General features: G+C 39.2%; 1 protein-coding gene across 5 annotated transcripts in view; it reads left to right on the forward strand.

Annotated features, from left to right (window-relative positions):
- LOC104019231 (SWI/SNF-related matrix-associated actin-dependent regulator of chromatin subfamily A member 2) overlaps positions 1-13,593 on the forward strand; it is a 197,065-nt gene that overhangs the window by 28,513 nt on the left and 154,959 nt on the right. For all 5 annotated transcript variants that reach the window (XM_087770744.1, XM_087770743.1, XM_087770746.1 and 2 more), the window contains 3 exons: positions 9,503-9,832; positions 11,202-11,303; positions 12,430-12,679. In XM_087770744.1, coding sequence (XP_087626870.1) covers positions 9,503-9,832; positions 11,202-11,303; positions 12,430-12,679 — 682 coding nt within the window. The remainder of the gene's footprint in view (positions 1-9,502; positions 9,833-11,201; positions 11,304-12,429; positions 12,680-13,593) is intronic.

Consider the following 13,593-nt stretch of genomic DNA (forward strand, 5'->3'; position numbering starts at 1 on the left):
GAACTCAACAAACATTTTAGAGGGATAGCCAATAGACTAGGGAAATTATATCTATATGTGTGTGTGTATATATATATATATAAAAAAACATATCAAAAGACTCGAAAAGTGGTAGTGATTAATTGGAATGTATTTGTAAGACCTGGGCATGACGTATATGGTATGGAATAAGGGGTGGATACTGTCCTGTTTTCAGCTGGGATTGAGTTAATTTTCTTCTTAGTAGCTGGTATAGTGCTGTGTTTTGGATTTAGTATGAGAATAATGTTGATAACACACTGATGTTTTAGTTGTTGCTAAGTAGTGCTCACACTGGTCAAGGACTTTTCAGCTTCCCATGCTCTGCCAGGTGCACAAGAAGCTGGGAGGGGGCACAGCCAGGACAGCTGACCCAGACTGGCCAAAGGGCTATTCCATACCGTATGACGTCATGCTCAGTATATAACTGGGGCGAGTTGGCCGGGGGGGGAAGCGATTGCTGCTCGGGAACGGGCTGGGTATCAGTCAGTGGGTGGTGAGCAATTGTGTCATGTATCACTTGCTTTGTATATTATTATTGTATTATATTATTATTATTATCATTACTACTACTACTACCATTCTATTTCATTTTACTTCAATTATTAAACTGTTCTTATCTCAACCCATGAGTTTTCTGACTTTCACCCTTCCAATTCTCTCCCCCACCCCACTGGGGGGGGGGAGTGAGCGAGTGGCTGTGTGGTGCATAGTTGCTGGCTGGGGTTAAACCACAACAGGAATATTGATATTTACTGTCCCTACTGTTCTTAAACTTAGCTGCACTTTCTTTTCTGATCCTTTCAGCCTTTTAAAGATGAGAAAAATCTATTTGGTCATCTTATCCATCTGTCTGCCGGTGGAAGACTACCTCTCAGCAGTATATTTCTCCAGTCCTAATTTTGAATGAATTGCATGCTTGGGACCTTCATATCTTTCCCTTAGTTGACAGTTCCACAAGAGATGATATTAGCACTGGCCATATTACCAATGAGGAAAATTTTATACTTTGCTTACCTTAAATAAATCTTGTACCTTCAGTCCTGTCTGAATATATTTCTCACTGTATTTTTCTTCTGAGATGTTATGTGCTCTCACTGTGTATTGTGAATACCTATTCTGTTCCTCCTTCTGAGACTACATTTAATTAATGAAAAAAGTCATAGTCATCCTAAATGAGCCATTGAACTAAATTTCTTCAGTTGCGGTCTATATCTCCTCCTCCCAAAACTTGTTTGCATTCATCGTTTCAATAAAAATCCCATCCCCACCCCCCTGCCATCAGTTGTATCAGAGCTGACAGCAGTTGAAATTTTCATGTATGTGGATGGTCCACATACATTTTCATCATTTAAGTCATCTTACTATTTAGTGGTAGTTAAGAGCTTGGTTGACTTAAGCACTGATGAATATTCTACTGCTTGGAATGGTGGAATCTTGACTGTGCATCTAGTGCTATCTATTATGGTATTGTGGTTTAGAATTAATAATGTCATCTGCTGTTTATTCATAGAGTGGAAAAGGAGTACAAGTTATCCTTAGCTTTCAGCTCCCATTTTCTCAACTTTGAAAGAATTAGTCCAAATGAAGAAAAAGTTCTATTTGCATCTGCTAAGTAAAATGAAAGCAGAAGCAATTAAGGCAAAAAAAATATATACACTCCTCACCCCCACCCCCCACACCCACTTGCTTCTGGAAAAGTGTTAGAACTAGGATTTGTTCCACTGTGAAGACTGAAAATAATATGCTTACTTTATATAACACATGATGCTATGACATACTTGTGTAGATCAAGTTGTATCAAAGTTTGAAAAAAAAAATTGGTTGCTAATTATATATGTATAGCTAAGAAAGCCTTTTAACTTCCTAAAATTTGTGAAGGACTCACAGGAACTGCCTCTTCTACTAGGGGTCATAGAGAAGATGGAGCCAGACTATTCAGACGTGCCTGCTGCCTAGCAAGAGATATTCTAATTGTGCATAAGGAAAAAAAAAATCACAGGGAGAGTTGTGCAGCACTGGAACAGAGGCCCAGAGAGGCCTTGGAGACTTTCAAAATTTGCCTGGATAAGGCTCTGAGCAGCCTGATCTAACTTTGAAGCTACCCCTGTTTTGAGCAGAAGGTTAGAACACATGACCTCTAGAGGTCCAACCCAGATGATTCTATGATTCTATTTTTTATTTTTTAACAAGATACTAATGTTGTTTAAATAATTTGGTAAACAAAAATATATTCATATAAGAAAAAAAAAAAGCTGATTGTTTCAATTCAGAATATTGGCAACCATTAGAATTATAGCATTAAAGTCTTTGTTATTAGGGTATTATATGCATCTCTGATTTAAGTTGTCTTTGTAGCTCTGCATTTTAAATAGCTATGAATTAATACTTTTGTAATGCAAAGCATAGCATAGGTATATGGTTTGCATTAGGCCCAGATGCAAGTGGCAGAAAAGTCACATGAAATCTGTGGAATTTACTTGTGATGTCAAGGCTATTTTTTTTCCTCATATTTGGTGTCTTCTCCCCTGTATATTTTCCAGAATTAAAGGTTATCTGATTGTCCTCTGTCAGCACACAGAACTCTCTGAGTTCACACTCTTCTTGTGTTTCAGTTTGTGCCCATTGCCTATTGTCCTTTCAGTGGGCACCACTGAGAAGAGTCTGGCTCCATCTTCCCATCCCATCTCATCTCACTCAATTTCTCCTCATATGTCAAATGCTCTGATCATACTTCATGATCTTTGTGGCCCTTTGCTGGACTCTCTCCAGTATGTCCATGTCTCTGTTGTACTGGGAAGTCCAGAACTGGACACAGGACTCCAGGTGTGGTCTCACCAATGCTGAATAGAGGGGAAGAATTGCTTCCCTTTATCCGCTGGCAACACTCTTCCTAAAGCGGTCCAAGATGCTTTTGGCTACCTTTGCTGCAAGGGCACATTGCTGGCTCATGTTACACTTGGTGTCAACAAGGACCCCCAGGTCCTTTTCTACAAAGCTGTTTTCGAGCTGTTTGGCCTCCAGTCTATATTTGTGAATGGAGTTATTCCTCCTCAGGGGCAGGACTGGGCATTTCCCTTTGTTGAATTTCATGAGGTTCCTCTGCCCATTTCTCCAGCCTGTTGAGGTCCCTCTGAATGGCAGCACAACTATCTGGTGTATCAGCCACTCCTTTCCAATTCTTTATTATCTGCAGACTTGCTGAGAGTGCACTCTGTCCCATCATTCAGGTCATTAATGAAGATGTTAAACAGTACTGGCTCCAGTATATCTCATATCTCACCAATTTGGTTATAAGGATGCTATGGGAGACTGTGCCAAAGGCCTTGCTAAAGTCAAGGTAAACAATATGCACTGCTCTCCCCTAGTCCACCAAGTGAGTCATCTCATCGTAGAAGGCTATTAGGTTGGTTATGTGCGATTTCCCCTTCATAAATCCATGCTGACTACTCCCAATCGCCTTCTCATCTTTCATGTGTTTGGAAATGGCTTCCAGGATTATTTGCTCCATCACCTTCCCAGGGACAGAGGTGAGGCTGACTGGCATGTAGTTCCCTGGATCCTCCTTTTTGCCTTTCTTGAAAATAGGAGTGACATTTGCTTTCTTCCAGTCCTCAGGAACCTCTCCCAATCATCATGACCTTTCAAAGATAAGCTTAGGGACATGGTTTAGTGGTGGACTTGGCAGTGCTAGGTTAACGGTTGGACTTGATGATCTTAAGGGTCTTTTCCAACCTTAACGATTCTATGATTCTATGATTCTATAAGAATGTCCTTGCAATGATATTGGCCAGTTCCCTCAGCACTCATGGGTGCATCCCATCAGGTCCCATGGTCTTGCATACATTCAGATAGTTTAAATGTTTCCCTAACCTGATCCTTCTCTACTGAGGGTAGGTCTTCCTTTCTCTAGACTTTCCCTCTAGTCTCAGAGGCCTAGGATTCCTGAAGGCTGGTCTTACCGGTAAAGACCAAGGCAAAGAAGGCACTGAATACCTTGGCCTTTTCTATGTCCTTTGTCACCACGTTCCCAGCCTGATTCAGCAGTGAGCCCACATTTTTTTTTCTTCCTTTTCCTGCAAGTATACTTGTAAAAGTCATTCTTGCCTTTCGCATCCCTTTCCAGTTTCAACTCCAGATGAGCTTTGGCTTTCCTAACCCCATCCCTGCGTGCTTCTACAGTGTCTCTATACTCCTCCTGGGTCACCTGCCCCTACTTCCACCTCCTTTGCACTTCCTTTTTTTCTTTTATTTTAGTCAGGAGCTCCTTGTCCATCAATGCAGGCCTCCTGTTGCCTTTGCTTGACTTCCTGCATGTCATTCTTGAGCTTGAATGATGTGATTCTTGAATATCAACCAGTTCTCTTGGAACCCTCTTCTTTCTAGTGCTGTATACCCTGAGATTCTTTCAAGCAGCTCCCTAAAGATGCCAAAGTCTGCTCTCCTGAAGCCCAGGGTTGTGCTTGAGGTTGGCCAGTGTGTCTTGACTCTTTTTAAAGGTTTTGCACTTAAAGTAGAAAACCTCTATATACTTAAAGTAGAAAACCTCTATATGGCATCACAAAACTTTAGAGTCCGTGAATGTCACATTTTATAGTTAATAATGAGAAGTTTGGAAGGTTTTTGTCCTTACCTGTAATAATTAGTTCGTGTTTTATTTTAATCTTTACTTTTGTAAAACTTGTTTTCCTTATTGCCAAGATTCCCAATGCGTATGACTTTGAGGGAGAGAGGAAATGTAATTATTAAATATGTAGAAACCTCAAAAAAATTCATTTCTAGAAATTCCTCTCTGCATAGCAATGTCATGCACTTAAGGCTTGAATTGTCAAGGTTAAAAACAAGTGCTGTATGTCTCAGTTCACCTTTCTGACTTCACTTTTTTGTAGCTCAGATAGATTTAAGATCCGGAATCTCAAAGCCCATCACTGATTTAGGACGAAATAACTTTGAAAAGTATAATATTGTGGCGGGGAGACAAAGAAATCTTTCTTTGGCAGACAGTTTTGAAAACAGCTTAATTAAAAGTAGCTGCTATTTAAAGGAAATTGTGAGATTTGGAAATGTAACAGTAATGGAAAAATACAATAAATAAGAAACCAAAATTTAAAAGCATAAGACAATAGAGCAATTATATGCTTTTTTAATACCATAATGTATTCATTTAAAGCAGTGTCTTCAGTAAGTGGGATTTTAGCCCCCCCTTTTCTTAATAAAGAAAGAATTATTTTTGAGAGTAGTTAGTAGTCTCAGTCCTGACACCTTTGGTGGACAGAGATTAATAAATGGAATAAATCATATGATCTGTATGATTATTTATCATGGCTTTTATTACTGTCGTGGTTTAACCCTGGCCGGCAACTAAGCACCACACAGCCGCTCACTCACCCTCCCCCCCGGTGGGAAGGGGGAGAGAATCGGAAGGGTAAAAGTAAGAAAACTCATGGGTTGAGATAAGAACAGTTTAATAACTTAAGTAAAATAATAATAATAATAATAATAATAATAATAATAATAATAATAATAATAATAATAATAATAAAAAATTGTAATGAAAAGGAAAAGAACAAAAAGAGAGAGAGAAAAAAAACCCAGGAAAAACAAGTAATGCAACCGCTCACCACTCGCCGACTGACGCCCAGCCAGTCCCCGAGCAGCAATTCCTGCCCCCCAGCCAACTCCCCCCAGTTTATATACTGAGCATGACATCATATGGTATGGAGTAGCCCTTTGGCCAGTCTGGGTCAGCTGTCCTGGCTATGCTCCCTCCCAGCTTCTTGTGCACCTCCTCTCTGGCAGAGCATGGGAAGCTGAAAAGTCCTTGAATTAGTATAAGCACTGTTTAGCAACAACTAAAAAATCAGTGTGTTATCACATTATTCTCATCCTAAATCCAAAACACAGCACTATACCAGCTACTAGGAAGAAAATTAACTCTATCCCAGCTGGAACCAGGACAATCATCAGCAATATATTTATGAATATATATATAAGCAATTTTGATATTAATCTTTCTATTGAATAACCTCAGTAATTTTATCTTTTTACCCTTAATGTCTCTTATTCTCCCTTTTCATTCTTTCCTCAACTTTTTCTTTCTATATTTCCCTTAGGTTCCTTATTTTTTCTTATTTTCAATAGGGTCTTCTTTTCTTGTCTTTTTGCTCTTTAGTTATAAAACTGAATTCTCAGTCTTTTTCTGTCTTATATCTGATCTTTTCCCAACTAAAATTTCTTTTTCTGTCCTGTCCTGTCCTTCCATTTCCTTTTCCTATTTTTGAAAAACCAAACAAACCAAAACACAACCAACCCCAAATCTTCCATTCTTTTTTCTTTTTCCTTTCTCTCAGTTATTTTTAACGTGTACTTCACTGTGGGATATTAGTATCCTCAGACCCCACCTTTCATTAACTTTCAGTTCTTTAGCACTCTCATGTCTCAGCTTGTATGAATTCTGAATTTACAGCTACTGGCATCTCACCAGTCAAAATTTGTATAGTTCCCCTATGCTGCCCTTATTGGAAGAACAGTGAAATAAGGGAAGGAGTAAAATTGCTTGTTACTGTGACCAGGACTAGGTATAGATAAAGTTGGCCTAGTTTCAGTTCAGAATGTCAGATCGTCCAAGGAATCACAGGAGTAGATTTGATTCCACAGAACTCAGGGAAGTCTGCATGAACTTTTGAGTTCTGTGACCTATAACTTGGTCAAAGACTGTGAAAGGGAGCTAGGAGATTTGTTGTTTTGTAAGGCTCATCAGATTGATACTGTGGTGGGTTAACCCCAGCCAGCAACTAAGCACCCACCAGCTGCTTACCCCCCCCAGCAGTATGGGGGAGAGAATCAGAAGGCCAAAAGGAAGAAATTACTTGTAGGTTGAATTAAAGATAGTTTAATAAGTGAAGGAAAGAGAAAAAAAAAACACCAAGTGATGCAAAGGCAATTGCTTGCCACCTCCCACAAGCAGACTGATGTCCAACCAGTGTCCGAGCAACAGCTACTTTGGAAAGACTTCCCCATATTTTTTTATTGCTGAGCACAATGTCATATGGCATGGAATATCCCTTTGGCCGGTTCAGGTCAACTGTCCTGGCTGCGTCCCCTCCCAACTTCTTGTGCACCCGTAGCCTACTCCCTAGAGTAGGGGGGGCAGAGTGAGAAACAGAGAAGGACTTGACGCTGTGCAAGCACTGCTTAGCTATAGCCAAAACATTGGTGTGTTATCAACAGTGGTTTAGTCACAAATGCAAAGGACAGCACCATACAGGCTGCTATGAAGAAAATTAACTCCATCCCAGACAGACCCAGTACAGATACAAATGCTATTTTTCTTCTGCAGGTCTCTCTTTCACAGCTGGTGGACATCTTTAAAATCTAACTGTAGTGCATCACCTAAAGGATAAGTCTTAAGATTTTTTTTGTCTTGGATATGCTTTGGAGTCTTCGATATCTCACTTAAAAAGCGTACTCATACCATCTATTTTCATGGATGTGTTATGAAGCTCAGGGAAATATTTGTGAAGTGTAATTAAAATTCAAACTTAAACCCACCAAAAAGCAAGATGAGTTCTGTTCCCTTCAGAGTTGTGCTCACCCTGTGTGGTGGGTCAACCTTGGCTGGCCTCCACATGTCCACCCAGCTGCTCTCTCACTCCCCCTCCTCAGCAAGATGGGGAGAAAATAAGATGTAAAAACTTATGGGTTGAGATGAGGACAGGGAGATCAGTCACCAATTACCATCACAAGCAAAACAGACTTGGGGAAAATTAATTTAATTTATTTCCAATTAAAAATAGAGTAGGATAGTGAGAAACAAAAACACAGCTAAAAACACCTTCCCCCCACTCCTCCCTTCTTCTTCCCAGGCTCAACTTCACTCCTGGCTCTTCTACCTCCTCCTCCTCCACCACCGAGTGACACAGGGGGATGGGGAATGGGGGTTGCAGCCAGTTCATAAAGCTTTTTCTCTGCCACTCCTTCCTTCTCACGCTCTTCCCCTGCTCCAGCATGGGGTCCCTCCCACGGGAGACAGTCCTTCACGAACTTCTCCAACGTGAGTCCTTCCCGCAGACTGCAGTTCTTCCAGAACTGCTCCAGCATAGATCCTTTCCACGGGGTGCAGTCCTTCAGGAACAGACTGATCCAGCGTGGGTCCCCCACAGGCCACAGTTCCTGCTAGAAAACCTGCTCCTGCATGGGCTCCTCTCCACAGGGCTGCAGTTCCTGCCAGGAGTCTGTTCCAGCGTGGGCTCTCCACGGGGTCACAGCTTCCTTCAGGGTACATCCACCTGCTCTGGTGTAGGGTCCTCCATGGGCTGCAGGTGGATATCTGCTCCACCCTTAACCTCCATGGGCTGCAGGGGGACAGCCTGCATCATCATGGTCTTCACCACAGGCTGCAGGGGAATCCCTGCTCTGGTGCCTGGAGCACCTCCTCCCCCTCCTCCTTCACTGACCCTGGTGTCTGCAGAGTTGTTTCTCTCACATTTTTCTCACTCCTCTCTCTCCCAGCTGTTGTGCAGCAATTTTTACCCTTTCTTAAATATGTTATCACAGAGGCACCACCAGCTTCGCTGATTGGCTCAGCTTTGGCCAGCAGCAGGTCTGTTTTGGAGCCGGCTAGAACTGGCTCTGTCCAACATGGGGGCAGCCCTATGTCTCTTCTCACAGAGGCCACCTCTGCAGCCCCCCCTCCCCACTAACAAAACCATGCCATGTAAACCCAGTATACCCTGCTAGATCTTTTATAGGATTTAATGTTCAACAGCTTCTTCAGAAGATAGTTTTTGTGTTCAGAGTTGATACTCTGGGTTTTCCAGCACCTGGATGGTAAAAGGTAGTGAATGTTGTTTCTCAGACTAAAAGCTTTAATCCACATAATCTTGAGGAACTATGAAAAAATATGAATTAGATACTGTCTTTTTTTATATTTGTATGTTGGAGAGTATTAGCAAAAAGGTTATGTATCATTGAATAGGTACTTTGATGTATGCACATCAAAATAAATATATAAATATATAAATATATAAATATATAAATATATAAATATATAAATATATAAATATATAAATATGTAAAGATATAAAGATATAAAGATATAAATATAATACTGTTTTTATAAGCTATAAAATAGGCAAATATCTTTTAAAACATTCTATAATGAAATGTTTGTTCAACATACAGGTGAACCAGTGCCCTATCATGCCACTTGATTGCTGTATTTCACATGCAATTTAGTTTTAGTTTGTTTTACCCCAAATGTGAGGGGAGTCAATTATTCTGTTTGAATAATAGCTCTTGTATCCTTCTTGCTATCTCAGGGAATTTCAGATCATACTTCTGTTCTTGTAGAAAATATTACAGCTCTACTAATGTAAGAGAAAATTTTTTATACTTCAGATACTGTTTAAGGTAAAGAAACTTCAGTGGAGTTTAGACTTGATTAACCTGGAAAATAAGTTTTTGAACCTCTTATCTGCTCCAGGCTATATGTCTCCACACCCATCTCCACTGGGAGCACCAGAACATGTGCCCAGTCCAATGTCTGGACGAGGTCCAACTCCACCCCAGATGACTCCAAGTCAGCCAGGACCCACGATACCAGGAGACCCACAAGTTATGAGTCAACCCAACAGAGGTCCTTCCCCTTTCAGTCCTGTACAGCTACATCAGCTCCGAGCTCAGATTCTAGCATACAAAATGTTAGCTAGAGGTCAGCCTTTACCAGAAAACCTCCAACTTGCCGTTCAAGGAAAGAGGACCCTGCCTGGCATTCAGCAGCAACAGGTTCCTGCTGCCTATAGCAGGCAATCAAGTAAGTGAATGTAGGCACCATGTCATTGGCAAGATACTTCTTTGAGTTCTACCTGTGGAAAATAACAGAAATTGTTGGTGTGCAGGCATATAATTTGGAACCATTTGCAGACATCTGTATGAACAGTGACCCATGGTTTTAAGTTGGAGTAAGTGCATAAAGCACATTATTAATAGGATACTGTCATTTTTTTAAAAATAGAGATAAAAGTAATTTATATACTGTCTGTCCTGATTATGCCTGCCACTTTTGCAAATGTTTGTCATGATTTGTAAATTACATTTTACTGCTCTTCTTAGAATGCGTTTTCACTCCCCTGTTGCCATGCAGAAAAATAGATATAAAATCTAGAAGTTGACTGATTATGGAGATCATGAAAATTGAAACTATATGCAGTATGCTGTCAAGTGTATAACATAGGGAAAAGAGTTTCTCATAATAATAATAGATGTTATAATGCATTACATTTTGGTCTTAAACAGCTGTGTTAATTTAAACAGCTTGCACCTGTTCTGTTTTCTGAACAAGTCCAATCCTAAGATCAATTTAATGGGGAGGGAAAGGAGGAGAGTTTTCTGTTGTTGAAGTTTGTTTTTGTTTGTAAGTTCATTAATTTGTATGATGATTGTCTTTCACTTTTTCCCTCCTCCACAACTTCAAGAAAATAAAGAAATGGTTTATCTAGCCATGTGGATATTATATGGATCCCACTGTGATATCTTAATAACAGTATTATGTGCATATTTTTTGACTCTTCATTACTTCCAACTTCAAACCTTTTCCCATGGGAAAAAAATTTCCAGTTTACTTAAAGGCAGTTTTAAATATCCTTTATGTATTTCTTTTCTCTTTTCCATTTTGTACATTTTTTAACCAAGGGCTATGAAAATGTGATCTTTATTTTTTAAAATTAATCTCCTCCTGCTGTTTATTACTCACTTGAAATAATAATCCTGTGTTCGTGATATCATAATATACACCATACAAATGATTTTGGGAACAAAATTAGCTTCAAGAACAGATTAAAAAATATGCTGATTATTTTAAAGAGTTAACGATTTCTGTAAACTGTTATTTAGCTTTAGAAGCTGTGGGTAAGGATGATCCTACTTTCTTATTAAAAGATAATTTGAATAACTGATCACTTAATTTCAATGCATGTGGCTTTGTCATCAAGTACTTTAAAAGATGTGATTTTAATATACCTCATTACATTAATTTTTTGCACAGTGGAATCCACTTAAATCTGTATTTAATGCACAAAGCTTATTTGCATAAATAGACTAGCATATTGGAATGTAGAGGGATTTTTTTAACGCGTAGTAATGTTTTATATTTTAATAATTTTCTTTCCTCTGTTAAATTATAGGTATTGCATCACATGCAATGAGTGGTCCTACAGCTGGCCCAGGAGCAGCTCCAGGAGTACCTGGACATATAGCTGCCATGACCCCTAAACCTTGGACAGAAGGTAGAAGGGAGTATAGCAGTAATTTTATATCATGCATACAGTTAAGGTTAAACCGTGTGGGTAGGGATTGGGGAAAAGAGGCAGGAAAAAGAATGGGGAAATAAAAAGGCATAAAGAAGAAATGGTGTGACCTTTGCTTTGCCTAGCACTTAAATATCAAGGAGTGTTTTACCACTTATTCAAAGGTGAATGAGTTGATGATGAAATTATTGCAGCTGTTAGGCAGCCTGAACATGAAGCACCCTCTACAATCAGAATTAAATGTATAAACTTGTTCCTTTTCCAGAGATTGATGCAGATGGTTGAATGCCAGATGGTCAGGATGCTGGATCTGAAGTGAAATTTATTACAAGACTACAGGCATATTGTGTAGTTGTATTTTTTAGCAATAAATTATTATGTTTTCTCAAACAATCAAGTGATATCTTTATTGTTGCAGATGTCTGTTCTTAGTGACTATCTCACATCTCTGTGCATGAGTGACTTCTTGACTTGTTAGAGTACTGAAACCTGTGCTGTCATTGGCAGGTGCTATATTCGTGTTAACTGATGAGTTAGTTAACTTTCAAAATAGTTAGAATGCTATAACATAAAAAAGTAATTAGATACCAAGTATTTCAGATACATAAATATAATTAATTGGGAGTTGGGGGCAAAATGGAAGCTATTTATATTTGTCAGGTATATTTAAGTACTATTGCTGAAATTTGAATACGGCTTACTGGTTCTCACAAAGAGTTATAAAAGCAGGCCTACTCATGCTTCTAGTCAAATTGTGACTGTGGATTCATCCTTGCAAGTGGTATAAGGACAATGAACATATGAAGAGGCAGAATTTGGTCCTGCACTTATATGAAACTAGTTCTAGAGGGCTCTTACTAATGCTAGATTTACTTAAAAAACAGTGTGAATTAAAAAAAAGATCATAAATTGACATGCACTTTTATTATTTTTGGATCACTTTCTGCAATGTCCATTTGAGTTTGTTTCTCTATGGGGAGGGAAACCTAGTATTTTTCCTGATAAGTTTGAATGTTTGTCTTAGCTTCATGTTTTGACTTAAAAAATCATCTTGGATTTTTTACTTAATTCCATATTTCGTGTTATCATGTTTCTTATGTTCTAGGCCAAGCCCCAGATATGAGTGTTCCCAATACACCACAAAAGCTCTCCGTACCACCTCCTAGTGGGAGGCCTTCTCCTGCCTCTGCTGCTTCCCAGCCTTCTGCAGCCATGCCTGGGCCCTCTGTACCACAGCCCACACCTGGACAGCCTTCACCTATTGTGCAGCTGCAGCAAAAACAGAATCATATCAGCCCTATCCAGAAACCACAAGGATTGGATCCAATTGAAATACTCCAGGAACGTGAATATAGGTAAAAGCTGAATAACAAGATTTAAATGCATATGCTTATTTTTTACTTTCTCAGTGGGCACTCTTGCAGTCATCCCCTGTACTGTAGTGATCATAGTTTAAATTGAGTTTCCATAGAGGGACCATGGCAAAAACAAGTACAGAGACATAAAACTGTAAAGCATGATTTAATTTCAACCCAAGTTCTGAATTAGCAAAGCATATTGGTAGTATCATTGCAAACCAGCTTAACTTTAAAATGGACTCAAGTACTTGGCTGGATTAGTGTGATATTTGGAAAGCTGCAAATAATAATAGCTATGAAATTAAAATCCTTGGAATCCACATGGAAACTATTTTAGTACAGAAAGTATTCAGAACCATAAACAAAAGGAAATTAGAAGGAAAAAAAAAAGCAATGAAAAGACTGAAGAATAAGTGGCCAAAGCAAAAACTAATTTTGTATAATGATAAATGGGTTGGCTGGACTACCAAAGAATAGTGAGAGTATTAAGGAGGTGAAAGTGAAGATGAAAAATAGGATACCAGGAATTATGGTCCATGAATGTTGAGTTAGACTCCTAAGTAAGTACCCTAATTAAAAGGTGATGAGTACCCAGTAATATTCCTAGTAACACACAGAGGATCTAATCTCTTATGATTTTCTGTGGTTAGAAACTGTTCCTTCCCCTTACTGAGACTATTATACAATTCTCCTTGAGGACTGGGGGAGGAGAAAGGTTGACTTGTATCTAAAGTATGTTCCTGGTCACTGCCAGTGACAGGAAACAGACTCCACATAGTGTATTTGCTTGACTTGAAATGATAATGCCTCTTCTTGTTACTAAAACAATGAGGGTATAGGGGGAAAGTAGACAAAAGATGGTAATCTCACTGAAAACAGATTAAATGAATACTTGCTTTGCGAATGTGTTC

The sequence above is a fragment of the Nipponia nippon genome, unplaced genomic scaffold (assembly GCF_047370975.1).
Source record: "Nipponia nippon isolate SJK-2023a ecotype South Korea unplaced genomic scaffold, ASM4737097v1 scaffold_33, whole genome shotgun sequence".
Classification (NCBI taxonomy): Eukaryota; Metazoa; Chordata; class Aves; order Pelecaniformes; family Threskiornithidae; genus Nipponia; species Nipponia nippon.